The sequence below is a fragment of the Eucalyptus grandis genome, chromosome 8, assembly GCF_016545825.1.
Source record: "Eucalyptus grandis isolate ANBG69807.140 chromosome 8, ASM1654582v1, whole genome shotgun sequence".
In the NCBI taxonomy this organism is placed as follows: Eukaryota; Viridiplantae; Streptophyta; class Magnoliopsida; order Myrtales; family Myrtaceae; genus Eucalyptus; species Eucalyptus grandis.
The window spans coordinates 66,315,684-66,340,351 of NC_052619.1; the positions used below are offsets into that span (position 1 = coordinate 66,315,684).

Sequence of the window (24,668 nt, forward strand, 5' to 3'; positions counted from 1 at the left end):
CTTTGTCTAGAAAGGAGAAGTCTGTCCCCACAACCTTATCACCAATACGAATTTATATTAAAATGGTCGTTCACTTTTTTTGAAGTGCCTATTACAAATAAATCAAGATTACTTGAGAATAAAAAAAAAAAAATTAAGAATCCAAATTTGGATCCTCGATCCCACTTGGTCTACCACCATGGTGGTCACAAATGATATGTGAAAGGACTTAGGTCTACGAATTTCAGATCATTAATGTGTATAAAGAAATGTCAAATTGTTCTTTAGAAGCTTAACTAACCTGGGATTGCGAGGAGCACAAACAAAATCCAATTGTGTACAACATATTACTGCAGTAATTAACTAAATGGCCACAAAATCTTTTTAATATCTCCAACAAGTGGATAAATAATTTGAATTTGAGGTTTTTTTTTTTTTTTTTTGTCATGGCATTACTCATTTCATCTCTTATTCTTTTGATTGTTATAGCATAAAACATAATATGAATTACATTATCGAGAAATAGAATATGAAAAATCCATGTTATATGCGGATTAAACGATAAGTTGAAACCCAAAGGGCGTTTTTTGGGTGTATCGGGTGCATTGGGCTTATCAGCTTATCACATGCATACCGAGGATGGAAGAGTTTTTCTTCATTAGCTTTGTCCGAATGCTCAAAGAATAAAGAAGGGCACTAAAAGATGATGCCAATATAGGTCAGGTAAAACTTTGGAGAATATCTTCTCCAAAAACTGATGTAATAGACATATCTTGCTAGTCTCTAGTTACCGAAAGACATAAAATATCATGTTAATTATTTTTCAAAATAGATGTCATGATTTTTTTTTTTTTTTGTGATAATAGATGCTAGAGTAATACGGCTATTTCGTTCTAAATGCAAACACACACACATCTCAAGGAATATTTGGCATAATATGTAAATTTCACTAGCAATTGTAAAATGTCTTAGTATACATAGCGTTGCTATTTGCAAATATATATATATATATATATATAATATATATATAATATGTATATAATATCTTTGCATTATTCTTTTTTCCGAGAAAAATAATTCCACTTAATGTTAGTAATTGCCACATTCACATCCTTTGCCTCTCGATGACCAACTAGTCGAAGCAATTGACGATAGTATAAAAATTTCTAATTTTCTGAATTTTTAGGTAGATAAAAGTAATTAAAGTGAAAATTGGCGATTGCGTGCCCACTTAAATGTGCTTATATTTCAATATTATCTAGGGAAAATTTCTAATTGACCCCATAGATATGACATCATTTCTCAAACGATCCCCTAGAGTGAGACCTTTCTTAAACTACCTCCCAAAGCGCGCCTTTGTGTTTTCATTGACCTGCTTGCCTCATCGTGGTTGATAAAAAGCACCTTCCGATGACCAAGTGACACGTTTTTCTTGCGTTAAATTATACATCATCATTCTAAAAGTGATTGCGCTAAGTGCACGCGAGACTAGTGGGATAAAATTGAGAGATGCTCAACCTTTTTCTCAGAAAAATGATAATTCATACTCGAACCAAACTAGATCAAGGGATTATTACATTCGGTGTAATGTTATTGTGAGGGAAAAAAAAGTTAGGGCAAGGATGAAAAACTCAAAATTCGAAAAAGAAACTTTTAAAGTGCGAAACCTGTGTATTTACTAATTGAATGCTCAAATTATTTTAGTTAAAATTTCTGTAGATTGTAAGCAAATGTAGATTTTTATATTTCATAGTCACCATAGATTTAGATTCAATATATCTTCTTGATTGCAATACCTTCAACACTCTAAATTTTGGGGTAGATCAACTAAATTTATCTGTCAATAATCAAATTATTTTAAAAAACACTATCGATAGAGAAAAATCACATGCTGCTTCCATCACCATCAATGTGTATTGATCATAACTACTTCTATTACTTTACTAATTGACACATCAATGGCAATCGACGAAGATTACTTCTTTCTCCTACCCATGGTGTATATAATAAAATTCCTTAGACAAGCTTGTGAAACAACTTAGGAATAGCCTGACTCCATAGGATTAGAGTGCAAAATGCATAGACTTTTGGATATAGCTTCCTCAGGCGCATGTACATTCACCTAAGGTGCATCTAAAAGAAAAATAACTAACACTTGGGCTAAAAAATATGATCATAATTCAATCTCTCAATGGCGACCTTAATCTGTTCAAAAAAAAAAAAATGGCGACCTTAATGTTATCAACAACCAAATTATGGAGCTTTTTAAGAATCGTGAAGTTCCAATGTCAGACTAAAATTGCCTTGATCACTTTCCTTTAATTTTTTTTTTATATTTTAGATTTTCGCCAATAATTAGTCCTCCCCTTTTTAACTATCCCCACATGTTCAGCAGAGACAGTTTGGGAAATCTCACCGATCACAGGGGCACGTGCTCTATTGGGAGGGGAAAGAAGTGGGTTAGGTTTTCCAAACCCCAGAAATTAAAAAAAAAAAAAAAAGAAAAGAGAGTGAGAAAAATTGTTATTGATAGAAAGAAATTAAACGAAAAAAGACAAGGAGGACGGTGATTCACGTGTTGAAATGGGTGTAGGGCCGCAATGCTCGGACAAGGTGCTTTCGACTTCACTCATTTTTCTCGTCCGTTCTCAATTAAATTGCTGTCTCTCTCTCTCTCTCTCTCACGCGCGCGCACACACCCAATAACTTTTTTTTTTATGGTCGGTACACCCAATAACTTGAGAAGGCAATCTTTTTTACTCTTTCATCAAATAATAAAATCTCTGTTCAAATTCGAGACTAGCCCCAGTATGAATTTTATAGACTAAGAGTCCAAGCGTGATTCACGACATGAATAGCGACAACTAAAAATTGTGAGAAAAGACGACCACCAAGGATATACCTTTACCTCGTCAAAAAAAAAAAAAAAAAAGAGGATATACCTTTACCTTCTTTTGAGGATTATAGAGGAATCGAGAACGACGGAAAATGCTAGACGGAATCTTCAACAAGGAAAACAACTGGCAGGTCCATTATTCAAAGAACGAACAAGACAGTCAGGGGACCCAGACGATGGCAAAGCTTCAACTCTTTGAAAGAAATATTCTCCTTATTTGAAAGCAATATAAAAGGAAATTTCCTTGGGGAGGACTCTTTAGGGAATTTATTAATCAAATAATTAAAAATAGTTACAATTTTCAATACACCGATTGTCTCATGTTATATATAAAAAGCTACTTTGAAAAGTTAATTATTTCTCGTTTAGTATTTTTAACAAGTGTTCAGTCACTCAAAATCATATTCGTGAGATCCATAGTATTGTGTGTTGATGTGTTATATGCTAATTTGGGATTGAAGTAGAAGTTTAGCATTGATAAGTTGGTCGAACTAGTTGAAGTAAAAGTAATTCTTTCACATAAAGAAAGAAAAATCCTGGAGAAACGGGAAAAAAGGGGGTAGAAAAATAATTCTTACAAAATCCAAAACATAAAAGCCAATATTATTTATGCATTTTGTTTGAAAATCTCTCATAAATCATGAGCGCTTATTAATTAATTAAGAAAATTTCATGATTTTCAAAGAACTAACAAATGCTATTGGAGTGATAGTTAATGTGACTTTTCACATATCGTCCTTAGAAAAATAATTTTAAAATTGATATTTTATGAAATTGCCAATGTCGATAATTGGATGGTCACTTTTTTTAGGAGACAAATTAAACAACTATAAAAGCAAACATGTGATTTTGACTTACCGACCTTTCTAATGTTATATGCAATTACAACTTAGAAAAGCAAGTTATCCATATCAGCGGATCTTTAAAAAATTAATTGCGCATGCGCATTGGAATTTGCAACGTCATCGGATTTAGTTATTTAATAACTGCGTCGAGGATTTTTCTGGAAAAAGGGAAAAACCTTTTAACAAAAGAATAAAAAAGAACAATCATTGAAAGAGACGGTGTGTCGGGGAGATATAATTGTTGTGTGAACTCAAGACCGACCGCCATCGTATTTCTTGCAAGAGACGGCAATGTCCTCGTCGAGTCGCTTCCCACTATCATAGCGCGCCCTAAGGATGGATGGTGACGAGTGCGGTGGTGTCCCTCGTGATATCATCTATTCCCTTTCTTATCTCTTTAGATTTTGCCATTTCCACATAAAATCACATTTTTGCATGAGCAATACATAAAATGGTATTATAGCACCCCGAAAAGGCCTAATGTCTACCGTTCAATAGAACGAACGGGACGGTACCATGACGAAGGCCACATTTTAAATCTTTCAGAGCAATATTTTCTTATTCAAAGATAATATAAAAAAGTGTTATAAAGGAGTGCTCTCAATAATATTTATCAATCAATAATATATAAAATTTGTACGGTTCTCAATATGTTGATTGTCTTGTGTTGTACATAACAGCTACTTTGAAAAATCATTTGTTTCTCATTTAATATGTTTAACAAGTGCCTAGTCTTCCAAAAAGACCATCAACAAAGTCATGACCCATAACAAATTGGTGCCAAATTGTTCGCAACTTGTTGTATGCTAATTGGAAGTGAAGTAGAAGTTCAGCTTTGTTAGAGTTATCATGTATTGATTGTGGAATGAGTTGATAGTTGGTTTGTAAATGTGAGGAAAAATCTCATTCCTTAAGCTAATTTTCGAAGTGAGAGAGACTCAAAATCACTTAACATTGGTATTAGAAAATTGTTTGGAGAAAGATATGTTAGAAAATTGTTCTCTAAGCTCGAGACAGATCCCCATAATAGAAAAAACAATGTGAATCACGAATAGAATCAAAATGAGTTTTTCTTACAAGAGATGATAATATATTCGTTCAGTCATTTTCCACTATTATGGCACACACTAAAATTAGAAAAAAAGAAGGAAATAAACGAATATGAGTGAGATGATGTTCCTCATGATATCATCTATCCCCCTTCTTATCTACTTGAGGTTTTGCTATTATTTACATAAAATGACCTTTTGCATAAACCACAAAAAACCCTAAATCATGTTTACTATAACACTAATAAGCTGATTTTTTTTTTGTCGTGTCACGAGAAATCTTAAACTATGTTTATGGCAACACCAACAGTCAATTTTTTTTTGGTGTCACAAAAACCACATATTTGTATAAGTGAGATAAAAAAATTAAAAATTGTGTCAAAGAGGGTAAAGTTTAGGATTTCTTGTGGTAGATAGAGAGTATTTTTGTTAAATTGATACAAGTTAGAGGGTATTGTTGACACACAAAAAAAAGTTTAAGACATTGGTGTCATAATGGACATAACTTATGATTTTTGAATGTGTATTCCTTATATACACACACCCCTTTTTCTTTCTTTGTGGACTTTAAAAAAGAAAAGAAAAGAAAAAGCATTGAGAACCTAAAAGAAAAGTTTCTAGATAAATATACAAATATAAAAAATGGAAAAATAATGTAATCTATGCTGACTTTAAAAATATTTAAATGCAAAATTTCTAAAGTAAAACTCACTTAATATAGATTTTTTCTTGTGTCGTTGAATTTAAGAATGCAAGCTTTCTACCCTTCATCTGGGGTTTCTAGATAAATATACAAATATCCGGGTTTGCTCGTTGTCGCCGAAAGACAAAAAAAATGAAAAAATAAAATACTGACTTTATGATGTCCATGGAAAAATATTTAAATGGTATCTAGACAAATCTCAATTGTTGATATTTAACTCATTTTCATAAATCAATGGTTGAAATTTGTTAATACATCAAATAAAATATCATATGGAGTAGATAATTCAGATTTTAATATGACATCATTGTACGTATCTATGAATATCACCAAAGGATGTTAATCCTACTAGCAAATGGTTTGATTGACTTATAATATGTTAACAATGACGTCATACAACCAATCAATCATCATTTCATATGCGTTATATACGAATTTCATTTTAAATAACTCTGCATGAACGTATTTACTTTTGATTGGTCATCCCGTATTATACGCACGTGATGTGAAAAAAGGTAGAAAAATGGAGGCGAACCATCATTGCCTCTAATGTGAAGACCACAGATATAAAGCACCTCTTGGTATCTTATCATTCAAAAATCAGAAGCACCATCGCTAACATGAGAGGTCTGCAGACAACGGTAGTGGGAACAAGAGAATGAAGAAACCACGACTCGGTAAATTAGCGATTTTTGGCAGATGGAAATAATTGAAAGATCACTCTAGAAGAAGAGTTCGTAACAGCTGATTCAAAAGCGGAAATTGATGTGTGATACAAATGTGCGTTCTCCAATGCCACTCGTACAAAATCCAAGGGACAGGTGTAAGATCTACTAATAAAACACATGACCCAGACTCTCTTTATCCCCGGGCTGTCATTGTTTTTATAATTGGAATGGAATGGAATGAACACACCGAAGGAGAGAAGGTGAACTTGCTCCAGGAAACTTGCTTTGTGGAATCCCACTTTGATTCGTTAAGGGGACTTTTAGAAATTCATTGGTAACTATAAAATGAATTTATAATTTCAAAATAATAAGGACATTCACAAGTCATTTTCTCCATTTTCGATATTTTCTAAACTTGAATTTAAATATCTTCAATTTTGTAATGATACAGTTCATTTTCTTTGTAGATCGATTGTTCAAACATTATTTCTTTCATCAATTGTTTAAGAGTGTTTTCCATTATATTTCATTAGTGTATGATTTTTATCACAAGTTTTTGTATACTCTTCCAAGATCTATTGACAAGTACTGAAGATGGATATTGATGGTACCGTAGATGGTGGTGACATCGATAAGTCATGAGCCACGATGAAAACAATTAAAAAGTAGTGCCTCTCCTCTGTTATCATTTTCGATCATGGCCATTGTCTTTTTGTCAACTCTATCTATGTATTTTAAAGTAGTATGTTTCCATGTACATCTTCAACTCATCAGTATATAAGGACGAAGGTCTAATGGAAGGCTGTGGGGTGTTCTTCTTCTCAAGATACAGAGACTAAAAAAGCTTTTAGGCATTGCTCAATGATAGTGCCATCTTTGTTCATGAAGTGGCCCTCGTCATATCAAATTATTTTTCTTATGTAGCATACATATTTTAGAGACAATTCGTTGTCATCGCCAATATCTGTTCCATTGGACTTCCTCATTTAATTTGTATTGTTGGTAATATGGAACAAGAAGAGTTTCTGCTATCTACAACTTTCATGTCCAATATATTTTAAAGTGGCTTGATGCACTTCCTCATGGCAATGGATTCCAACTACCAATGGAGAATACATTAAAGTAAACATGAGCCTCAGCCTCGTAATCTATCGGAGCTCATTGGAGCCAACTAAACACAAATTGGCAGGCCTAATCAATCAATTTCCTTCCTAAGCTTCGGCCACTTACATAGCCTCTTCGAACATGCTCAAACCTGATTATTTATGAGTAAAATCTAATATTTTTTTTAAACCATGGGCGCATTTGGACAAGGATATTTAGAGAAAATCATCCAAAAAGTTATTAACTAATTGTACTACAGTCAATTAAGTTTTAAACCTTTCCATTGTGCCGATAAGTTCTAAACCTTTTAACAACTTGTCAATTTAGTTATAAACATTTTAATCGTGTCAATTTATTCCTAACCCTTTTAACAATTTGATAAACTATTCCTAAACATTTTAACGAATTGTCAATAGTTATTCTGGCTAGTTTTGGCCAAATATTACTAATATGACAGTCTAGTCAACTCTTACCATCTTATATAACATAATAAGTCTTGACATGAATAATTTTTTAATTATTAAATTTTTCTAAATTTTTATTCTTTTCTTTTCTTTTTTTCCTCTTTTTACATATGACCCAACAACCCCTTTGGCCACTGGACGACAACTGGCCAACCCTCTTTGTAGCTAACAAGGGCATTGTGAGCCCTCATTGTGACTGGTGAGAGCTTGGGCGAGGGCCGTGATGCCCTTGCCTCACCTAATCTAGTGAGGGCATCAAAAGCCCTTGCATAGGCCATTGTGGACCAACGGTTGCAACACTCGCTTGCCGCTAACAAGGGTTTCGCAGCCCTCACTTAAGGGTCAGTGAGGTTCACTGGCCCTTTCTCATTCGCCAGCTTGTCACTAGCCCTCCACCGACGCTTTGTAAAAAGAAAAAAACATAAAAATTAGGAATTTTTAAAAAAAAATTTAAAAAATTGTCAGTGTCAGCAGTACCTAATCAAAATTAGTTAAAAAGACTAAATTGACAATTCTTTAAAAGGTTTAAGACATTTTTGGCAAATCCTTAAAATGTTTAGAATTAAATTGACACAATTAAAAAGTTTAAGACTAAATTGGTAGCTGTAAATAGGTTTATGACTTTTTGGATAATTTTCCTAAGATTTTTGGCCTGATATATTCTCAAATTGCCAATTGCACTAGTCCACATTTAAGCAAAACAACAAAAAGGAAACACACTCTCTCAACGTGAACAGCTTCCTAGAAAATTAGTGCTGAACATGTGGAAAATGGTTCTTTAGGAGTCCTAAATTAATCGAGTAGCAAAAAATATTGACACATAAATTTTTGCCCAAAAATCATTTCAAAAAATGGGAACTTGTTTTTCCATAAAAATATTTAATGTCAAATTCTTACATATAGATTATCTAAGTATTTAGTATAGTTTTTTTAAATGGAAGATGTTTTTCCTAAAAAATTAAAAAAATAAAAATAAAATAAAATAAGAAAGAAAGAAAAGAAAAGAAAAGAAAAAAAAGCAAGTTGGGGCCAATGATCTAAATGTGACTAGTTAAGCCTGGAATTAGATTGGAATTAAAACAACAAGTTGGAACCAAAATGCAATTTCCAAAAGTTGTTGGATCAATTCGCAAATTTTGTAAATTTTCCCCAAGCCCTTAAATCATCATCTTGGCCCCCAATTAAGTTGAAATTGAACTTGGGCCAAGTTGAATTAATCAAATTGGGCCAAAATTACCAAATTGCATTGAATTGGGCATTCCTAAGCAAGAAAATGGTCAACTTTGAGGGACTCTCTTGCAAAATTGAGTGGGGACAATTGTGAAAAATGGTCAAGATCTTAAATTATTATACATGAGCTTGCTAGTCGATCAAAAACCATAGCCAAATTGATAGATTAAAGCACTCAAACTAGCTACAAAAACCCAGCCCATAGTTAGGTCTCAATTCGGAGCTGCTGAGTAAGCAACTTTATGGCCTCACCATATCCTACTTAGCCGCCCAATCAACCTGATCCCTGCACATGATGGAAGACCATAATTAGTAGTGTAAGTGGACAAAAATTGATTAGGATAAGCTGTTGAAAGCATGTGAAAATCACAGCAAAATTCGCACACTCAATAGTTGCAAAAGTTGGAAATTTGGTCAAGTCATTGACTTGTTAAAGTAGCTCTATTGACAGGCTTGGTAGGTGGACAAAGACCAACCAAAAGATCTCTTAATTTAGGGGATAAGATCTCTGAAGCAAGCTCTTTTGGGGCATGAAAGGTAGGTGATAAGGGAGAAAAGGGAGGGCTCACAATCGTTCCCCAAGAAGACCTCCAGAAACAACTCAAGAAAAGCAAAATCCCAGAAATTTCAAACCTACCTTTGTAGAGAAAAGTGAAATTTTCACAAACTGGTGGCCAAAATTAGTCAAAACCTTCAACTAAAATGTAAAACTTCACTCAGAGATCTTTCCAACCGTAGGTCGCATGTCCCAAATGGAGATCGGGAAGACCTTCTAAAGCACCCCTAAAAATACCCTCCTGGCAGGCCAAGAAAGTCTGAAAATTTTTCAAGTGTTGAGCCTGGCTGATCATGGGTGAGGGGAAGCGAGTGTTTTTTAGAAAAGTGAGAGACAAATAAGGAAATCCATGACTTGTAACCCAAACTAGAATGCACATAGTTTGGTTCGGAGTTAATTTAGCCAACATAAGAGGTTCTGAAGTCTAATTATGGAGGTCAACGAAAACCTTCGTTGTCAGTTTTTTCTTTGCAAATCTCATTTTTCAGTTTGAATGAGCCAAATTCTATGTGCCCCCGAGGATAATTTCTCGGTTTCCTCGGCCAAGAGCCACTTGCAAAAGAAACTATGAAGCAAGATAAGAGTCTTAGATGTATTTTTTTCAAGTTTGAACATGTTTTAACCATCGAAAACCAAGAGGAAAACCAACTTCGAAAACTTATTTCTGAGATTGAAATTTTTCAAGTGTTTGAAGCCTCTTCAAGAGCCATATATGTTTGACTTGCTGCTCCCATTTGCATGCGTTTTATGTCTTCATGAGCTTGATGAATGTTATATGGGAGTACAAATGATGTTGAGGTTAACTTGGTTTGGTCTTTAAATCATGGCTGGTCAATGTGGACCATGCGTGTATGCTTTTGAAGATGTTGTTTCGATGTGTTTGATTGATCATTCTTTGTGATGTTTGTTGCATTTAAAAGTCCATGTTACCTACTTTCATTTTGATCAAGTGATTTTTTCCGTAGATCTTGCATATGATGAGTGTCAGGGCTTGAATATAATTATGCAACCTATTTGCTTGACTTGGGTTCAAATCCAGATTTGCAAAATCAGCTCAAACCTGCATATTTGAGGACAATTTCAGCTTGATTTTTGTGTATTTTAGACTATGATTTCTATTTAATATTGCTCTTTGTATGTGATAGTATAACCTTAATACTTTAGTTTCACATGAGATTACTTATGGATCGAGATTGAATGCCACAAACATGGCTCGAGGAAGCTGCTTGGGTTGGTTTGATGCACACCAAGTGTTCAACGAAATGCTCAAACTAAGCTTCAATCTTGAAACAATCGATTTGAGCTCAGTTCTTGTTATATTCATGTACTGGACAATTATTAGCATGTATCAGTTTATGGAATTATTTTTAATAAAAGTTTAAAAAAGAAAAAAAAATCCGAAAATTTCAAAAATAAAAATAGAATGATTGATTGTATCAAATTAAGGCAAAAATGACATCTAGGAAATTTTCTTAATTTTATAATGTCATTTTTCCTAATTTAATGCTATTTTGGTATTTTATAATCATTTTTGTAAATAATCCTTTTTGCACAGATTAATATTATTTAGAGTAATTTCATGTATATTTAAATTATCATTTCGCTCATGGGGGTCCTATTACAGGGCGTGATAATTAGACCATGTAATATTATTTGCTCGACTTGAATCGAATTTTCCTTTTCCACATTTATTTTCAAGTTATTTCAATTTCTTTGATGTTTACTTATCGCATCGCTTTTCATTAATTTGAGTGTAAATTTCTTTTCTAAATTAGGTTAGAATTAGTCTATACATTAAGGAAAACAAACCTACAAAAATATTTGCATTGACATTTAGTGGTTTTATAAGGATCATAATTGGTAATTAAGATTGCGTGACCATTTAGATAAACAACCTTTCAAGTTAATGGTACCGCAAGGATGCTAATAGAAACATTGACATAAACAAGTCTCCGTTCTTAGAAATCTCTGGTTGCGTAGGAATTGAGACAAAACTCCTGTGTCTTGATTGGTTTCTAACCCGACCCCAATAGGCCAATGGCGACTCTTAGAAATATTTAGGTCGTTAAGAACTGGAATATGAAATTCTACGTCACGCGAGATATGGGTTTGGGAGAGCTCGCGCTTAATCTAGGGTCGTTGGTCCGCCTCTTTAGGCAAATACCCCTAAACCTCTTCCTTTCCCCCCCTGATGGCAAAAGAGAGGTCACGACAAGCAACTTTCATATCTCTACATCCATTATCACAATTGGAATTGGGAATAACATATAATATGCTTACAAAACATATGCTCTTTTAACTGTTTCTTGGGTGTATCCAAAGAATAATGGCTTAAAATTGAACCATTTGAGAACAATTAAAGAATAGATAGGTTCAGTGAATTAAAAAAGAAAACAAAGTCAATTTGAGTACTGAAATGAGCATCAACAAATTCAAGGACCAAAATCTATTTAGCTCTCTGACCAATTTTCATGCATGATCATAATTGGTGAAGAAATATAACCAAACAAGATAAAAAAATTTAAAGTTTTTTTTTTTGGTAAGAAAAAAAAGGTAGATAATATGCTATACATGGAAACAAACGTAATTCGCCAATCACAAAATGAGACGTGGGTACGTTTATTCGGTGTCATGGCCTTATAAATCTTGGCTAATCCCTATTCAATCATGTGTGAGTACGTGAGTTAATCTGGAATATATGAAGAAGTTTGCTCCGGGAAGTCGATCTTGTGATCTTAGGAGGGCTGCTGACGTCTATTCAGAAAGTACGCTGAGTCGATAATTGTACTATTCCACCTGGGCTATGCAGCCTTGTTTCTTGGCCGTCCTCGCAAGCAAGATCCTAGGACGGCTGCTGACATCTATTCAGATTGTGCACTAGAGTTGATAATTGTACTCTTAAAACTAGGCAACGAAGCCTTGTCTGTTGGTTGTTCTCGCCTTCAAGCGTGTCTCGATCGGGTCGAAGATCCAGGCACATCCCTTTCTTGTGTTGCTAGGCAATCCGAAGATGAACAAGGGGCAGAGCTACGTGAACTATCCGAACAGAATTCAGCATTGTCGAAGAAACTGAGAGCCGCAAGAAAGTGCCCTGTTGAACTCAGGCGAGAGGTACAGAAATCTCCCATCAAAGGTTGGTGGGAGGCACCGATGGACCAACTCTCCTTAGACGAGCTTAAACTTCATAAAAGAAGTTACGAAGAATTGAGCAAGATGTTAACGCAAGAAATTGAAGACCGGACCACTGATTCTCATGGCAACAAGTCTGACGATCCTTGTGGGACTAATTCCTAAGAAATTTCAATGTCTTTGAAATATGGTGGTTTCATAATGTAATAGGTGAGCTCAAGCCATTTATAATCTTGAAATAAAATGTGTGGTTTGATGGTATATTCTTCTTGCACATCCACTTTTGAGCAATCTTTATTGATGATATATTGATTTTTGGAAATGCATAAATTTGATAAGTTAAAGGACTCAAATAAGGTAGGTTTTGTTTTCCAGATGCTTATCCTTTTATTTGCAGGAAATGACTGTGCTACTTGTATAACTTTTCGCAGCAATATGATTAATTACTTTTCTCTAAAGGAAATTGTGTTTTTAAGGATGGTAAGTTGCCATGGTAACTTCCTCCAATTAAAGTAATTTGACTGTACATGCTCATGCATTATTGACTTGTGTATTTTTAGTTTAATGTCCCTCAATAAGATTAAGGAAGTATTTGTGCTTCCCTAAGGGATTAAATTGAATTCGAACAAATTAGCCCTTATGCAGGGGTGCTTCTTGTAGTTTTAGTGAACAAGGTCAATATAATTCTAGCAAAAATAAATAAATAAATAACAAAAGGAAAAAGAAATAGATAATTATTGACATATGAATTTCGCTGACAAGTTCATCATGCAACTTCCAAATAAAACCATTTTAGAAATCAAGTTTGCTTGCAATGACAGGAGTTTCCAAAAAAAAAAAAACACAATTAGTTTATATGACCCACATTCCTCGTTTTTGCCGCCTAACCAATCAAGGAACGATAAGTGGGTAGGTTTAATTCATGTCTTGATCCTATAAATGATTGATAATTCTTACCCAATCATGTGACTACGTAACTAATACCAAGCAATTTCAAATACATTACAACCATGGCAAATAAGCCTCAGAACAAGGTTGCTCGAGCAATTGATTGACCGATGAATTCAGTACAATTTGGTCAATTGTTTGTAAGATTGAATAATTTTTAAATTACGTAAGATTACTTAATTAAACTCTATTTTCCCTTCATATTCTATGCCAAATATCATTTCCACCTCCAACCCCCACACACCCTACCCCTCCCGAGATTTGGTGCTTTAATTTTGACAGGGACTCTTATGTATGACTTGATTAAAACACAAGAAAGTTAATTTGATAAATCTATACGGATTCATGGAAATCATAAATTTGATCGGTCAAATTAGGAAATTTGTGGTAAGTTTTGTTGCTTACATTACAGGGAATAACTTTGGTCTTATGTAATTTTTGGCTGGTAACATGATTAATTCATCTTGTTATTATGCGCCTCATGGGAAATTTGGTCCTTTCAAGGATGGCAAGTTACCACTGGTAACCATCTCCCATTAAAGTAAATGAATGTGCATGATGACAAATTGGTTGGCCTAGCCAATATTTCCTTCCTAAACTTGGGCCACTTACATAGCCCTTTCGGACATGCTTTGGAACGCAAGAAAGAAGAAAGAGGAGAAGGTAGTAACTTTCTTCATATTTCGAATTATGTGTACTATGACCGGGAAGAGGAGTACGTGGATATTTATACCTGGATTAAAGCCAAGTATAGTTAAATGCTTCCTTATCCTAATCCACATATTCGTGAGAGTGAGAAAGAGAGAGATAATACCTAAGATTGTGGATGCCGAAAAAGCAAGTGAAATGTTCTTATAATATTTGAGGAATTTCGCTTTCATGGTCACTACCGCTTCATTGAAGAAGGGACTTTCCTCATTTACCAATTGAACCGATATCATGTGTAAAACCGAAGTGATTAGATTGCTTAAAGGATGATCTCAAATATTCAAGTATCAGTTGAATCACTGAAAACCTACAAGCAGTTTCTGAAGATTTCGGCAACCCCGTAATCTTATTGTGCTTATGGCAAAAGACCATCACTTTCACAATGAGCGGAGAAGTAGAACGACAAGACACCCATCTCCTGCAATCTTTTTCACCATCTTCTATGTTGAATTCCACCTCGTTCTTATGTGCAAAGGAAATTTTTCAACTTCCCTTTCCTACGTCAAGTACGAGACCTCCCACTGTTGATGCGACAATGGGGTGGAAATCATGTACTCGACCTACTCACATATGTTGACTATAGAATTGTAGAACTCGCGGAGACCATCTCACGTCCAAGTTAAAGCAATGGCACACGCATCACAAATCGAAGAAAATCCCATCGCATACAAGATGTAGCTGTTGGATTAGAGGGCAAATCAAAGAAGTATTCACGCTGACATTATCTAACCTGATTCTAAATATATTATTGAAGATGTCAAACTAATTGATGGCTCACTTTTTGTAAATCAGGCAAGAATATTAGTTTCTTAAGCATATATGTTTGGTGACATAATTCCCAATCTTCATTGACCTAGTGACAAGTGATGACATAGTGCGTATAATTCATAAGGCTAGTTCATAAATCAAAAGTCAAAAAGACTCGTAAGTTACCCGCTGACAAATGCAATAACGCTGCCCTTCTTCTTTGTACAATGACTTGTCGTTTTCGGTGTTTGTTCCTTGCTAAATAGAAGAGGCTGTAGAGCTGTCTACACCTAGTGGCCGAAATTTCTGACTTGTCACTAGGTATTCTTCGAGTCAAATGGTATAGCCTGCTGCTCCTCTCGTACTCTCTCTGCTTCATCACGTTTCTAGTGTCAATTCCAGGTTACCGTAATTCCTCCTCTAGATAAGGGTGTACTTCGCAAGAGAAGGAAACGACTGGTGTCTCATTGATCATTCCCCGTCATGATCGCAACTTTGCTCCGAATTGAGTTAAAAGTCGAGTTAGTAGTCACACCATACTCGGTGGATGGTACGTTGAAAAAGTTGAGTTAATTTAAAGTCAAATTGGATCTGTAAGCTTATATGTTGGACATCCATCTAGTTGTAATTTGCAGTGTGATAGGAGAATGCCACGCGGTAATCTTAATTGTCATGAGGCACAAGTGCTCAGAGAAGCATTTAATGGACAAAATCACACGCTTCAAGTACTTGATAACACAAACTTCAAGTGGAAACGTTTTACATAGAGTACGGAAACATAGTTGTTCCATACATGATACTGCCTAGGCAAAGTTCAGAGGGGAGGGCCACGCACACGCCAAGCAAGCCCTCTTTATTCATTATATGAAGGTACATAGAACACTCAGAGAGCACGCTTTCATCGTTACTCGACTAATGTGCACCATGGCAACACTCGAACTTGACAATGTTGTTCATCATGCGCGGGCAGACCGGGCACTTCACATCCTCCGGGATGTAACCAACCATGTTCGGGATATAGAAGTGGTGGCACCTCGGAAGGACGTAAACCCGGTCGAACTGCTCCCTAAAGACTATGTCAAATGTCTTCCCATTCACGTTCACATGCTTCTTCCACGTCTCGTACTGCACCAGGACTTTTGTGACGTGCAGGTGGGAGTCATTGATCACGACCCGCGACCCCTTCGTGAGGATCGCAAACCCACCGTCCTTCTTGAAGTTGGTGTAGAGCCTGAGGATATCCTGCATAAGGGGCTCGTGCAAGTCCGCTCTGGTTTGTAGCTTGGAGAGCATGCAGCTCTCGAGGCGGGTCCAAAAGAGCTGTGATTTGGTGACGTTGAAGGCAACAATGGAAAAGCCGTCATCGATCATCTTCTTTAGCGACGCTTCGATCTCCTGGATGACGTTGGGTTCTTCCGCGCCATACAGGAAGATATACTTCTCAGCCTTGATCTGATAAGAGATTGCAAAATCAATGTCTTTCTCACGTCCATAAATTGTTAATCAAACTAAACACTCATCTTACATTTTCAAAATTTCTATACAAAAGTTCCAGTAAAGCCTGTCTACTTGGATATAATCTTGACCGTTATCAGTAAAGAATGGACAGCATTATAATGTAAAATAGTCTTATAGTTCTCGTCTTATCCCATGTATATCTGACAGATTCTAAGTTTGAATCAAATTCTTTTATTACCGCAACAATTTAACTAAATTCATCTTCTAACAAGCAAACTTAAAGATCATAGTTTCTTTTCACAACCATATGCGTGCACCCTAGTTGTATGAAAAAGCAAAGGGTACAAGAAAAGTGAAGAAGGAAAAGAAGAAGAAGGACAAAAACTTACAGCTTCCTGTATCTTCGGGAAAATGAAATCGGTCGCCAAAAGTTCAAACCAGCTAATGCCAGGCCTCTTCCAGATGTCTGTTGCTACAGCACCGGTGAAAGGAAAGCATCCCATCCCCAAACTCTAATCATGCTCATGGCATTTTGGTTTGAGACTCTTCCTTGTGGATCCAATACTGTCACCATGGTGTCTTGCCTAAAGTGCCACTTCTCCTTAATTATCCTGATGGCCACCCCGTTGATAAGTGTAGGGGAGTGCGCCGAGTACCACGGCATCTGCAACTGAAGGTTCTGGAACTGTTTGATCACCTCCTCGCCTTCTTGTTCGATGATAGGGACCCACACGATCTCGTAGCGCCCCTCGTGGAACTTGCGCTCATTGTAGATCTTGATAAGGATTGAAAGGTCGTGAGAGGTCAACTTGAGGTCCGAAATTAGCAGCAACACATTCTTCCTCCGGAGCGACTCGACCTTATCCTATATAACGAACAAGGAGTATTATAAACATTGGTGCAGCATGTGCTTTTTAATCAATTGCACAATTGGTGAAAACTATTTTGCTGTTGGATTCCAACATATGTATGGGACTAAATTATTAGTGGAAGACAATTTTACTACAAGGGCATGTTGTGTAAAATCTTAATGCATTGGACTTGTAACATAGATTGATGTTAAACTCAGAGAAAGTTGAAGACATGAACCTTTGTCTTCTTTGAGCCGAGGAAGAGAGGCTGAGGATCATCCTTGATGTAAAACAAGGCCTTGATCAGCTCCACGTTATCGGTGGGGGCATTAAAGAGTCGCTGCAGCCTCTGATATTCTTTAATCTCCTCTGCATTATGAAAAAATTGAGTTTAATTATTAACCCAATATATTTTGGGCTTAAATAAGTAGAAAAAGAGAGAACAAATTTTACCCTTTTTTTGTAAAAAATCCTCGTAATGTCTCTTGATAGTGTGGTGGATCATCTTCACTTTCCGAGCAAATGTAGGCAGATCTTTACCCTTGTTGCTGAAAAAACAACAAAAGAAAAAATTCTCTTAGCAGCATGAGTCATTCAATTCATGCATATTTGTTCTCATCCATTTTCATTCTTTTTAATTAAAACTACTTCTTGTGCCTTTTCAGGACCATACTAATCAATTAGAAGTTAAATACTTGTTCTACAAATAAGAGTTCTTCACTCTTGTGAAGAACGAGAATGTGAAAATGAATCGGCTTAAGGTGTAGTCCTCAACTTTATCAATCGTAATTAGAATAGCTTTAAATAATTTTGACCATTTATCATTATCTTTCACAAATAAAAAGCAAATTTTTCGAAAGCAAAATATATATTTCATAAACATACTCATCGACCATGCTAATCAGGCTGGTGAACTGAATAGAGCAAGCAAGGATACTGATGATGATCTGATAAACGCTGCTTGGAATATCAATCATCGTAGACAACTCGGGAACATCCTTAGAGTCATGCTCAAAATCCACAATGCATTGGGTCATATTCAGGGTGGTCTTGATCATTTCGTTGAGAACACCGAAAATGTGGATCTTTTGTGGGTCTGAGGGCTTGGTGATTGCAGGTAACCCCTTCAGTATGGCCATAGATTCCGCGAGCTTGTCCGATGGTTCAACTCGAGCAAGTCGCCAAAAGTCACCATAGTACACAGCAAGTGATGAAAGGGTAATCAGAGCCTTATTAACCCACGAGTAGCTAGATAGCTCGTGAAAGAGTGAGACCAGTGTTTGGCGCACATTTTTGGTGTCCAATGCCTTACAAGTGAGCTGATGACAGGACAATAAGTTAATGAAAGAGATTAGTTATTCGCAACCTCTATACAACAGGCTAGAATGCAAACATTTCATAATATTACAGCTTCCTATCTTTAGTTTAAGCGCATGTACATGGAGAAAAAATTAGAAAACGAACCAAAACAAATATATTTGGGGAAAAAAAAAATCTAACTTCCGGGAGGGAGATTATAAAATACCTGACAACCCACTTCGTTGATGGCTGCTAAAGGTGGATTGAAGCCCTCTTTGAGAGGCTTGAACTCATGGCTTCCAGATCCTTGTATGCCCTACGATGAAGGTCACTTCATCCTTAGAAACGGAAAGAGAGGAGAGAGCAAAAGAGAGATGCGATAGTTTTCGCTATTAATTTAAGTGAGACCCAACACTTAGAAAAGATCTCGTTATGTCAAACCATGATAAATTCAGGGAGTAAATTCAGGTATCAAACAATTATCGGCCTATACAAAAACGAAAAAAACTCTCTTAACCAAAGGATTTAAATAGAGGAGTTATAGTGTTATCCACATGATGATGGGCCTTCAGCCTGAGGGATAGTCCAAACCTAGTCAGGCCTAATGAGTCTGAAGAACAACTTGGGTTAAGCGTGGATATATGCTAATTATGGGTCCTATTTAACTTTAAGAGAAGTTGTCAAACTTTTCATTTTCATTTGCAAAAGCACTGGTCATTTACATAACCCCTGTCTATATCCATTGACTGGATAGTTGGTCGATATTTATAAATGGGTTAGACATATTTCGAATCAAATAAAAATAAATGAAAAAAACACTTGACGGCTAAAAAGCTTCAGCTCAGTCTGGCCAAGAGAATAGTGACGAGAAAAACAAAAGAGCTCTTTATCCAAAGGTATAATCACTTGGATTAGTACTTGCTTAAAGTACATTATCCATGCAACCCAATAAGCAAGCGGGGTCCGCGTAGCCCATTTAATGCAATATCGCGTCCAAGTACGAGGTTTAATATATAATCGCTTAGATTAGTGCTTGTTATAGTACATGGGTAATCCATACCTTTTTAGATTGATTGTTTCACCTTCTTGTTCCTCCTTTAGGCTTTAGCCATGTGAAGAGCAAACCAACCGGAAAAGCAAGCGTGGTCCGCGTAGCCCACTCAATATATTATCACTTCCATGTACGAATTCGGATAAATCTGATTTGACATTTTTTAACTTATTTGAATAGGGCATACATTCCCCTCGTACGAGTCTCAACATTAAAATGGTTCTAACCATCTCACAAAGGAAAAGAGATTTGTTTTTTGAAGACAGTTAAATGTGTTTTGTTATATATAAAATCCTTTTTGGTACACATTCTATCAAAATTATCACCGTATGAAATAATAAGAAAATGTTAACCAAATAAGTTTGGAAACAAAATAAGTTCACTCTTTTGTTTTTTTCCACCGCACCTTTTCCACTAGTGAGGTAACCGCCCCACTTCCTCTTTCTTTTTCAATGGCTATCAATGGTTTCCTTTCTAATTAAAGGAGGATTAGAACACTAAAAATGTATCACATAAAAAGAATTTTACATATCTACTCTCGGATGCAAAATTCAAGAAAATTGGAGCATACACTGTTAGTGGTAAGGAAAAATGTCCAGGGGCAGTCTTATCTGACCTGAATTGGTCGGCTATAACTACCACCCTCTCACTAATCATTAGATCAATTGAAGAGAGAGCCACTGGCGGAAAGTGTCTTCACCGATGTTATATGTATAATTCTTTTAACAAATTTATGGCATTACATTGGTGATTACCTTAGGATTGACGATGGAGTCGACGATGGCGGTCGTTCCATGAAGGGTGTTGTCGACGAGATGGAAGAGAGACTGAACATCCACGTCTCCTTCCTCAGGAGCGTGAGCTCACCATCTCCTTCATGAACTTCTCGTCGTCGAAAGAAGCAAGCAGGTTAGTCCACATGCTCTGGTCAATCTGATGAGTCTTGCCTTTGCGATCCATCCCCAAGAGATGGGCAAGGACTGTAGTCATTTGGAATCTCAGAGAGAGAGAGAGAGAGAGAGAGAGAGAGAGAGTCAAGGGCTTTGAGTGAGTGTTCAGAGAGAGGAAAGCAAGGAAGGAAGAGAGCGCAGGTTGTGTGGCGTGGGGGAGAACTTAGCGTGCATGCCCTATTTATAGCCGTGGGTGTGAGAGAGTCCTATCATACGAAGACGTTTTAATAAATGGGGAAGGGTGAGAAAGGAATATCAATGTCTTCAATGCTCCGTCTAGAAGGGAGAAATACCACGAATACGAATTTACATTAAAACGGTCATTGACTTTTACTGAAGTGCATATTACAAATAAATCAAAATTATTTGAGAATGAACAGAAATTAGATCCAAATTTGGATCCCCCACTTCTCCAAAAAATATATCTTGTGCCACACTTGATATACTGCCATGACAGTCGCAGATGACATATATATAAGGACTTACGTATGAATTTCAGGTCATTAATGTGTATAAAGAAACATGAAATTACTCTTTGAAAATATTTCCAACGATGTATCGAAAATAACATATGATCGTGACGCACACAACAAATCCACATAAGTACAACATATTGCTACGTGAATTAACTAAATGGCCCCAAAATCTTTTAATATCTCCAACTTCAATAAATCATAACATAAATTAACAAGTGGATACATAATTTAATATTTGTGGTTTTTTGACATTGGATTACTCAATTCATCTCTTTATCTTTTTAATCTTTAGATTCATAAAACATAGCATGAATTACACTATCGAGAAGTAACATATCAAAACTCCATGTTATACGCGGATTAAGCAATTAGTTGAAATCAAAAGGCGTTTTTGGGTTCACCCGATGGAAGAGTTTTTCTTCATCAGCATTGTCCAAGTGTACAAAGAATAAAGCAGGCCCTAGAGGAAGATGACAACACAGGTCAGGGAAAACTTTGGAGAATATATTCTCCAAAAACTGATTTAACGTATACTAGAACCTACTATTCATATATCTTGCTTGTCCTTAGTTACCAAAAGACAAAATATAACGTTAATTATTTTTCACAACAGATATCGTGAGTTTAAAATTATTTTGTGATATATATATATATATATATATATATATATATATATATATATATATCATATATAAATTTCACCGGCCACTAGAAGATTCCTAACTATACACAGCATTGCACTTCTAAAAAAAAAAAATACATATTCAAAGTCTTTACATTAATCAATTTCTTGAGAAAAATAATTCCACTTAAGCTCCATTTATTTCACGGAAAATATATTTCGAAAAAATATTTTTCTCATTATTCAACATTTGGTTTACTGAGGAAAATGAGTCAATGGAAAAGCCTATTTTTAAATTTAGAAAAATGATTTCCTCTTTAAAAAACCGGATATCATTTTCCAAAATATAATTAAGTATCAACATTTGGATTTAAAACTCTAAACTTGGGCATAAAAACTCTAATGCTACTTCCCAGGTAAGGGTGTGCAACTGGACCGGGTATACCCGGTTCCCGAACTGGCCCACTTTGAAAATAGGGTGGGGAACCGGTTCCCATTGAAACTGGTCCGAGAACCGATTCTCGAAATTTGGAACCGGTTTAAACTGGTCTGGGAACAGGTTCCGAGTGATTACCCACCCAAAAATGGGGACCAATTTTGGAATCGGTTCCCGAACTGGTTTTGTAAGTAGAGGTCCAAAATCTTTTTTTTCCCCCGATTTCTATTTTTACTCCCGCAATCACACGACGTTTTTTCTCTTAGCTCTTTCAAACACAAACGACACTGCTCATTTGTCATTCCTCTTCCTCACTTGCTTCCCTCCCTCACTGACTCCCTCTTGCACCGTCCAATGGACGGACGGTGTTCGTCGCCACTAAATTCTTGTGTATCGTGTGGATTAGCTCGCCTAATTTCTCTTTTGTATGAGGAGTTATGCTTGCATAAATGAGTAACTTTATGTAGTAATTGTAGAAATAAGACTAATATTATACTCATGTTTGTTGCTAATTCTTTGCCTTATAATTTTATTTATTATAATTGGCCTTGTGGATCCTTAATTTTTCGTTTAGTCAAAAAATCCATGTATTTATTTATTACAAGTGCTTAATATTTCAATACAAATTATGAGGATTACATTATTTTCTCGCATATTAATATAAAATTCGAAGTTGTATAGGATATCAGGAGATTACAAAATAGGTTCTAATGGAAACAGGGTTGACTCCGGAACCGGATTGGAAAAATAGAGAGGGTCAAGTACAGGGTCCAATACAAATAAGGTTGGGTAGAGGGCCAAAAAAAAAAAGGAACCAGTTATAATAAGGTTGGGTACAGGGTCTAGGTCTAGACCCTATCCACCCTGGACGCGATCACTGCTATTCCCAAGTCCCAACACCCAAGATTAGGTTTCCAACACTTAGGCCCAAGACCATTGGGGAGAGCCCATGACCCTAGTGCTCATGCCTAGGTCCTCGACACTTGTGTTCGAGTTCATCAAGGTCAAGCCCAAGACATTGTCTGTGCTTGGGCCTCCAATGCCCCCGCCTGAGTCCATCAAGGCCCAACTCAAAGCCCCATTGCACGTGCTCAATGCCTCGATACCCAAGCCTAAGTCCATAAAAGCCAAGTGTAGGATCCCAGTACCTAAGCTCAAATCTCTAAAACCTAGGCTTTAATCCATAAAGGCTATAACTATGTCCCCAACGCTTAAGCTCTAGTCCCCAATGTTGGAAGATCTTAGAATCGATTCTGTACATAATTGATTCTAGTAAATATTAGTAAATAGGAAACTCCGATACATGTATATTACTTTTCCTATTTTACTTTTTCCTTCTTGCACTATTTATGTACAATGTAATAGCACAATTGAATACAAGTTAGACAATACAATTTCCCCAAAGTTCCTGTTACCTTTCTGTCATGGTATCAGAGCATCGTTTCCTGCCCTAGCTTCCGCGACCTTTCTTGAATTGCCATTGCTTCCTTTTGATCTGTAACTGAGGATCCCTTCCTGCAAAACAGATTAGCAAAGCAATTAGGAATTCATCCTTGGTGCCATGACAAAAGATAAAGAGGTTATGAATCCCTTAGTAGAATCTTCATCAGCCCAAGATCAGACGATCATACCTTCCCATTCAGATGGATCGACTGGAGAAGAGCAAGTAACCAATGTTGCCTCTGCACCTACTCCTGCTTCAGTGTAGATTCCAGGGCCAACTTACTGGCCTCCACCCCCGTGGTACGCCACACCATGGCCCCAATATCCATATGGGGCCAACCCGACTGGTGAGTCGGGATAGGCAACTGCGGGTCACAGACCCGGGTTTACACCGGGACAGGGGATCGAACCCTACCCGGTTTCCCCTTACCTTCCTCCGACCGAAGATTCGAAAAAATACTGGGATAATCTACAAGAAATGTACGGAAAATCAGATAGGGCTAGGGTTTTCTCGTTGACACAAACCCTAACCGAGCTAAAACAAGGGAACCTTTCGGTTACCGCCTGTTTCAACCGATTATCAGCCCTGTGGAACGAGATTGAAGCGGCCGAGGAGAAATTGGAAGGGCCAGAAGCCACCCTTCGTCAATACCATGCGATGAAGGAAAAGGAGAAAGCTACTCGGTTCCTACTCACCTTGAACGAAACTTACACCGGCTTTCGATCGCAGATTCTTGCGATGGATCCTCAACCACCGCTCGACCGAATCTTCCAGTTGGCCGTGCAAGAGGAAAACCAGAGGGCTGCCGCGAACGAACATGCTCGGATTGGTGATGGAATGGGCTTCTCAACGTTCCCCTCGGGCTTCGTTGCGACGGAGACCGTCGCCGGAACAGGAGGGAGCCTCGGAGCCGCAACACAACCGAGAGAGAGGGCTTTCACGGCTGCGGTGTCGAGAAAGAACGAAGACTACCCTAGCTCTTCGCGGATGGATGGCCTGGATAGAAGAGCTGGATCGGACGGTCCAAATCAGTTCTTTGCGGCGAACGGCTGGGA

General features: G+C 36.7%; 1 protein-coding gene across 1 annotated transcript; it reads right to left on the bottom strand.

The window, feature by feature from the left end:
• Positions 1-15,729: 15,729 nt before the first annotated feature.
• LOC120286768 (protein SIEVE ELEMENT OCCLUSION B-like) lies at positions 15,730-20,782 on the bottom strand. Its single transcript, XM_039299264.1, has 7 exons — positions 20,441-20,782; positions 18,861-18,950; positions 18,221-18,654; positions 17,789-17,883; positions 17,574-17,704; positions 16,874-17,349; positions 15,730-16,478 (listed from the first exon to the last, which is right to left on the bottom strand). Exons 3-6 carry the CDS (start codon positions 18,472-18,474, stop codon positions 16,957-16,959), a joined length of 873 nt encoding a protein of 290 aa, XP_039155198.1. The 5' UTR covers positions 18,475-18,654; positions 18,861-18,950; positions 20,441-20,782; the 3' UTR covers positions 15,730-16,478; positions 16,874-16,956.
• Between the last annotated feature and the right edge of the window lie 3,886 nt (positions 20,783-24,668).

What these genes read in the sequence shown, in the direction of transcription:
- LOC120286768 (XM_039299264.1), bottom strand. Translation starts at nt 18,474, where the DNA reads ATGGCCATACTGAAGGGGTTACCTGCAATCACCAAGCCCTCAGACCCA. An exon ending in CTGATTAGCATGGTCGATGA is followed by an intron (nt 17,884 to 18,220) that starts GTATGTTTATGA and finishes TTGTTTTTTCAG; the next exon opens with CAACAAGGGTAAAGATCTGC. An exon ending in GGATTTTTTACAAAAAAAGG is followed by an intron (nt 17,705 to 17,788) that starts GTAAAATTTGTT and finishes TTCATAATGCAG; the next exon opens with AGGAGATTAAAGAATATCAG.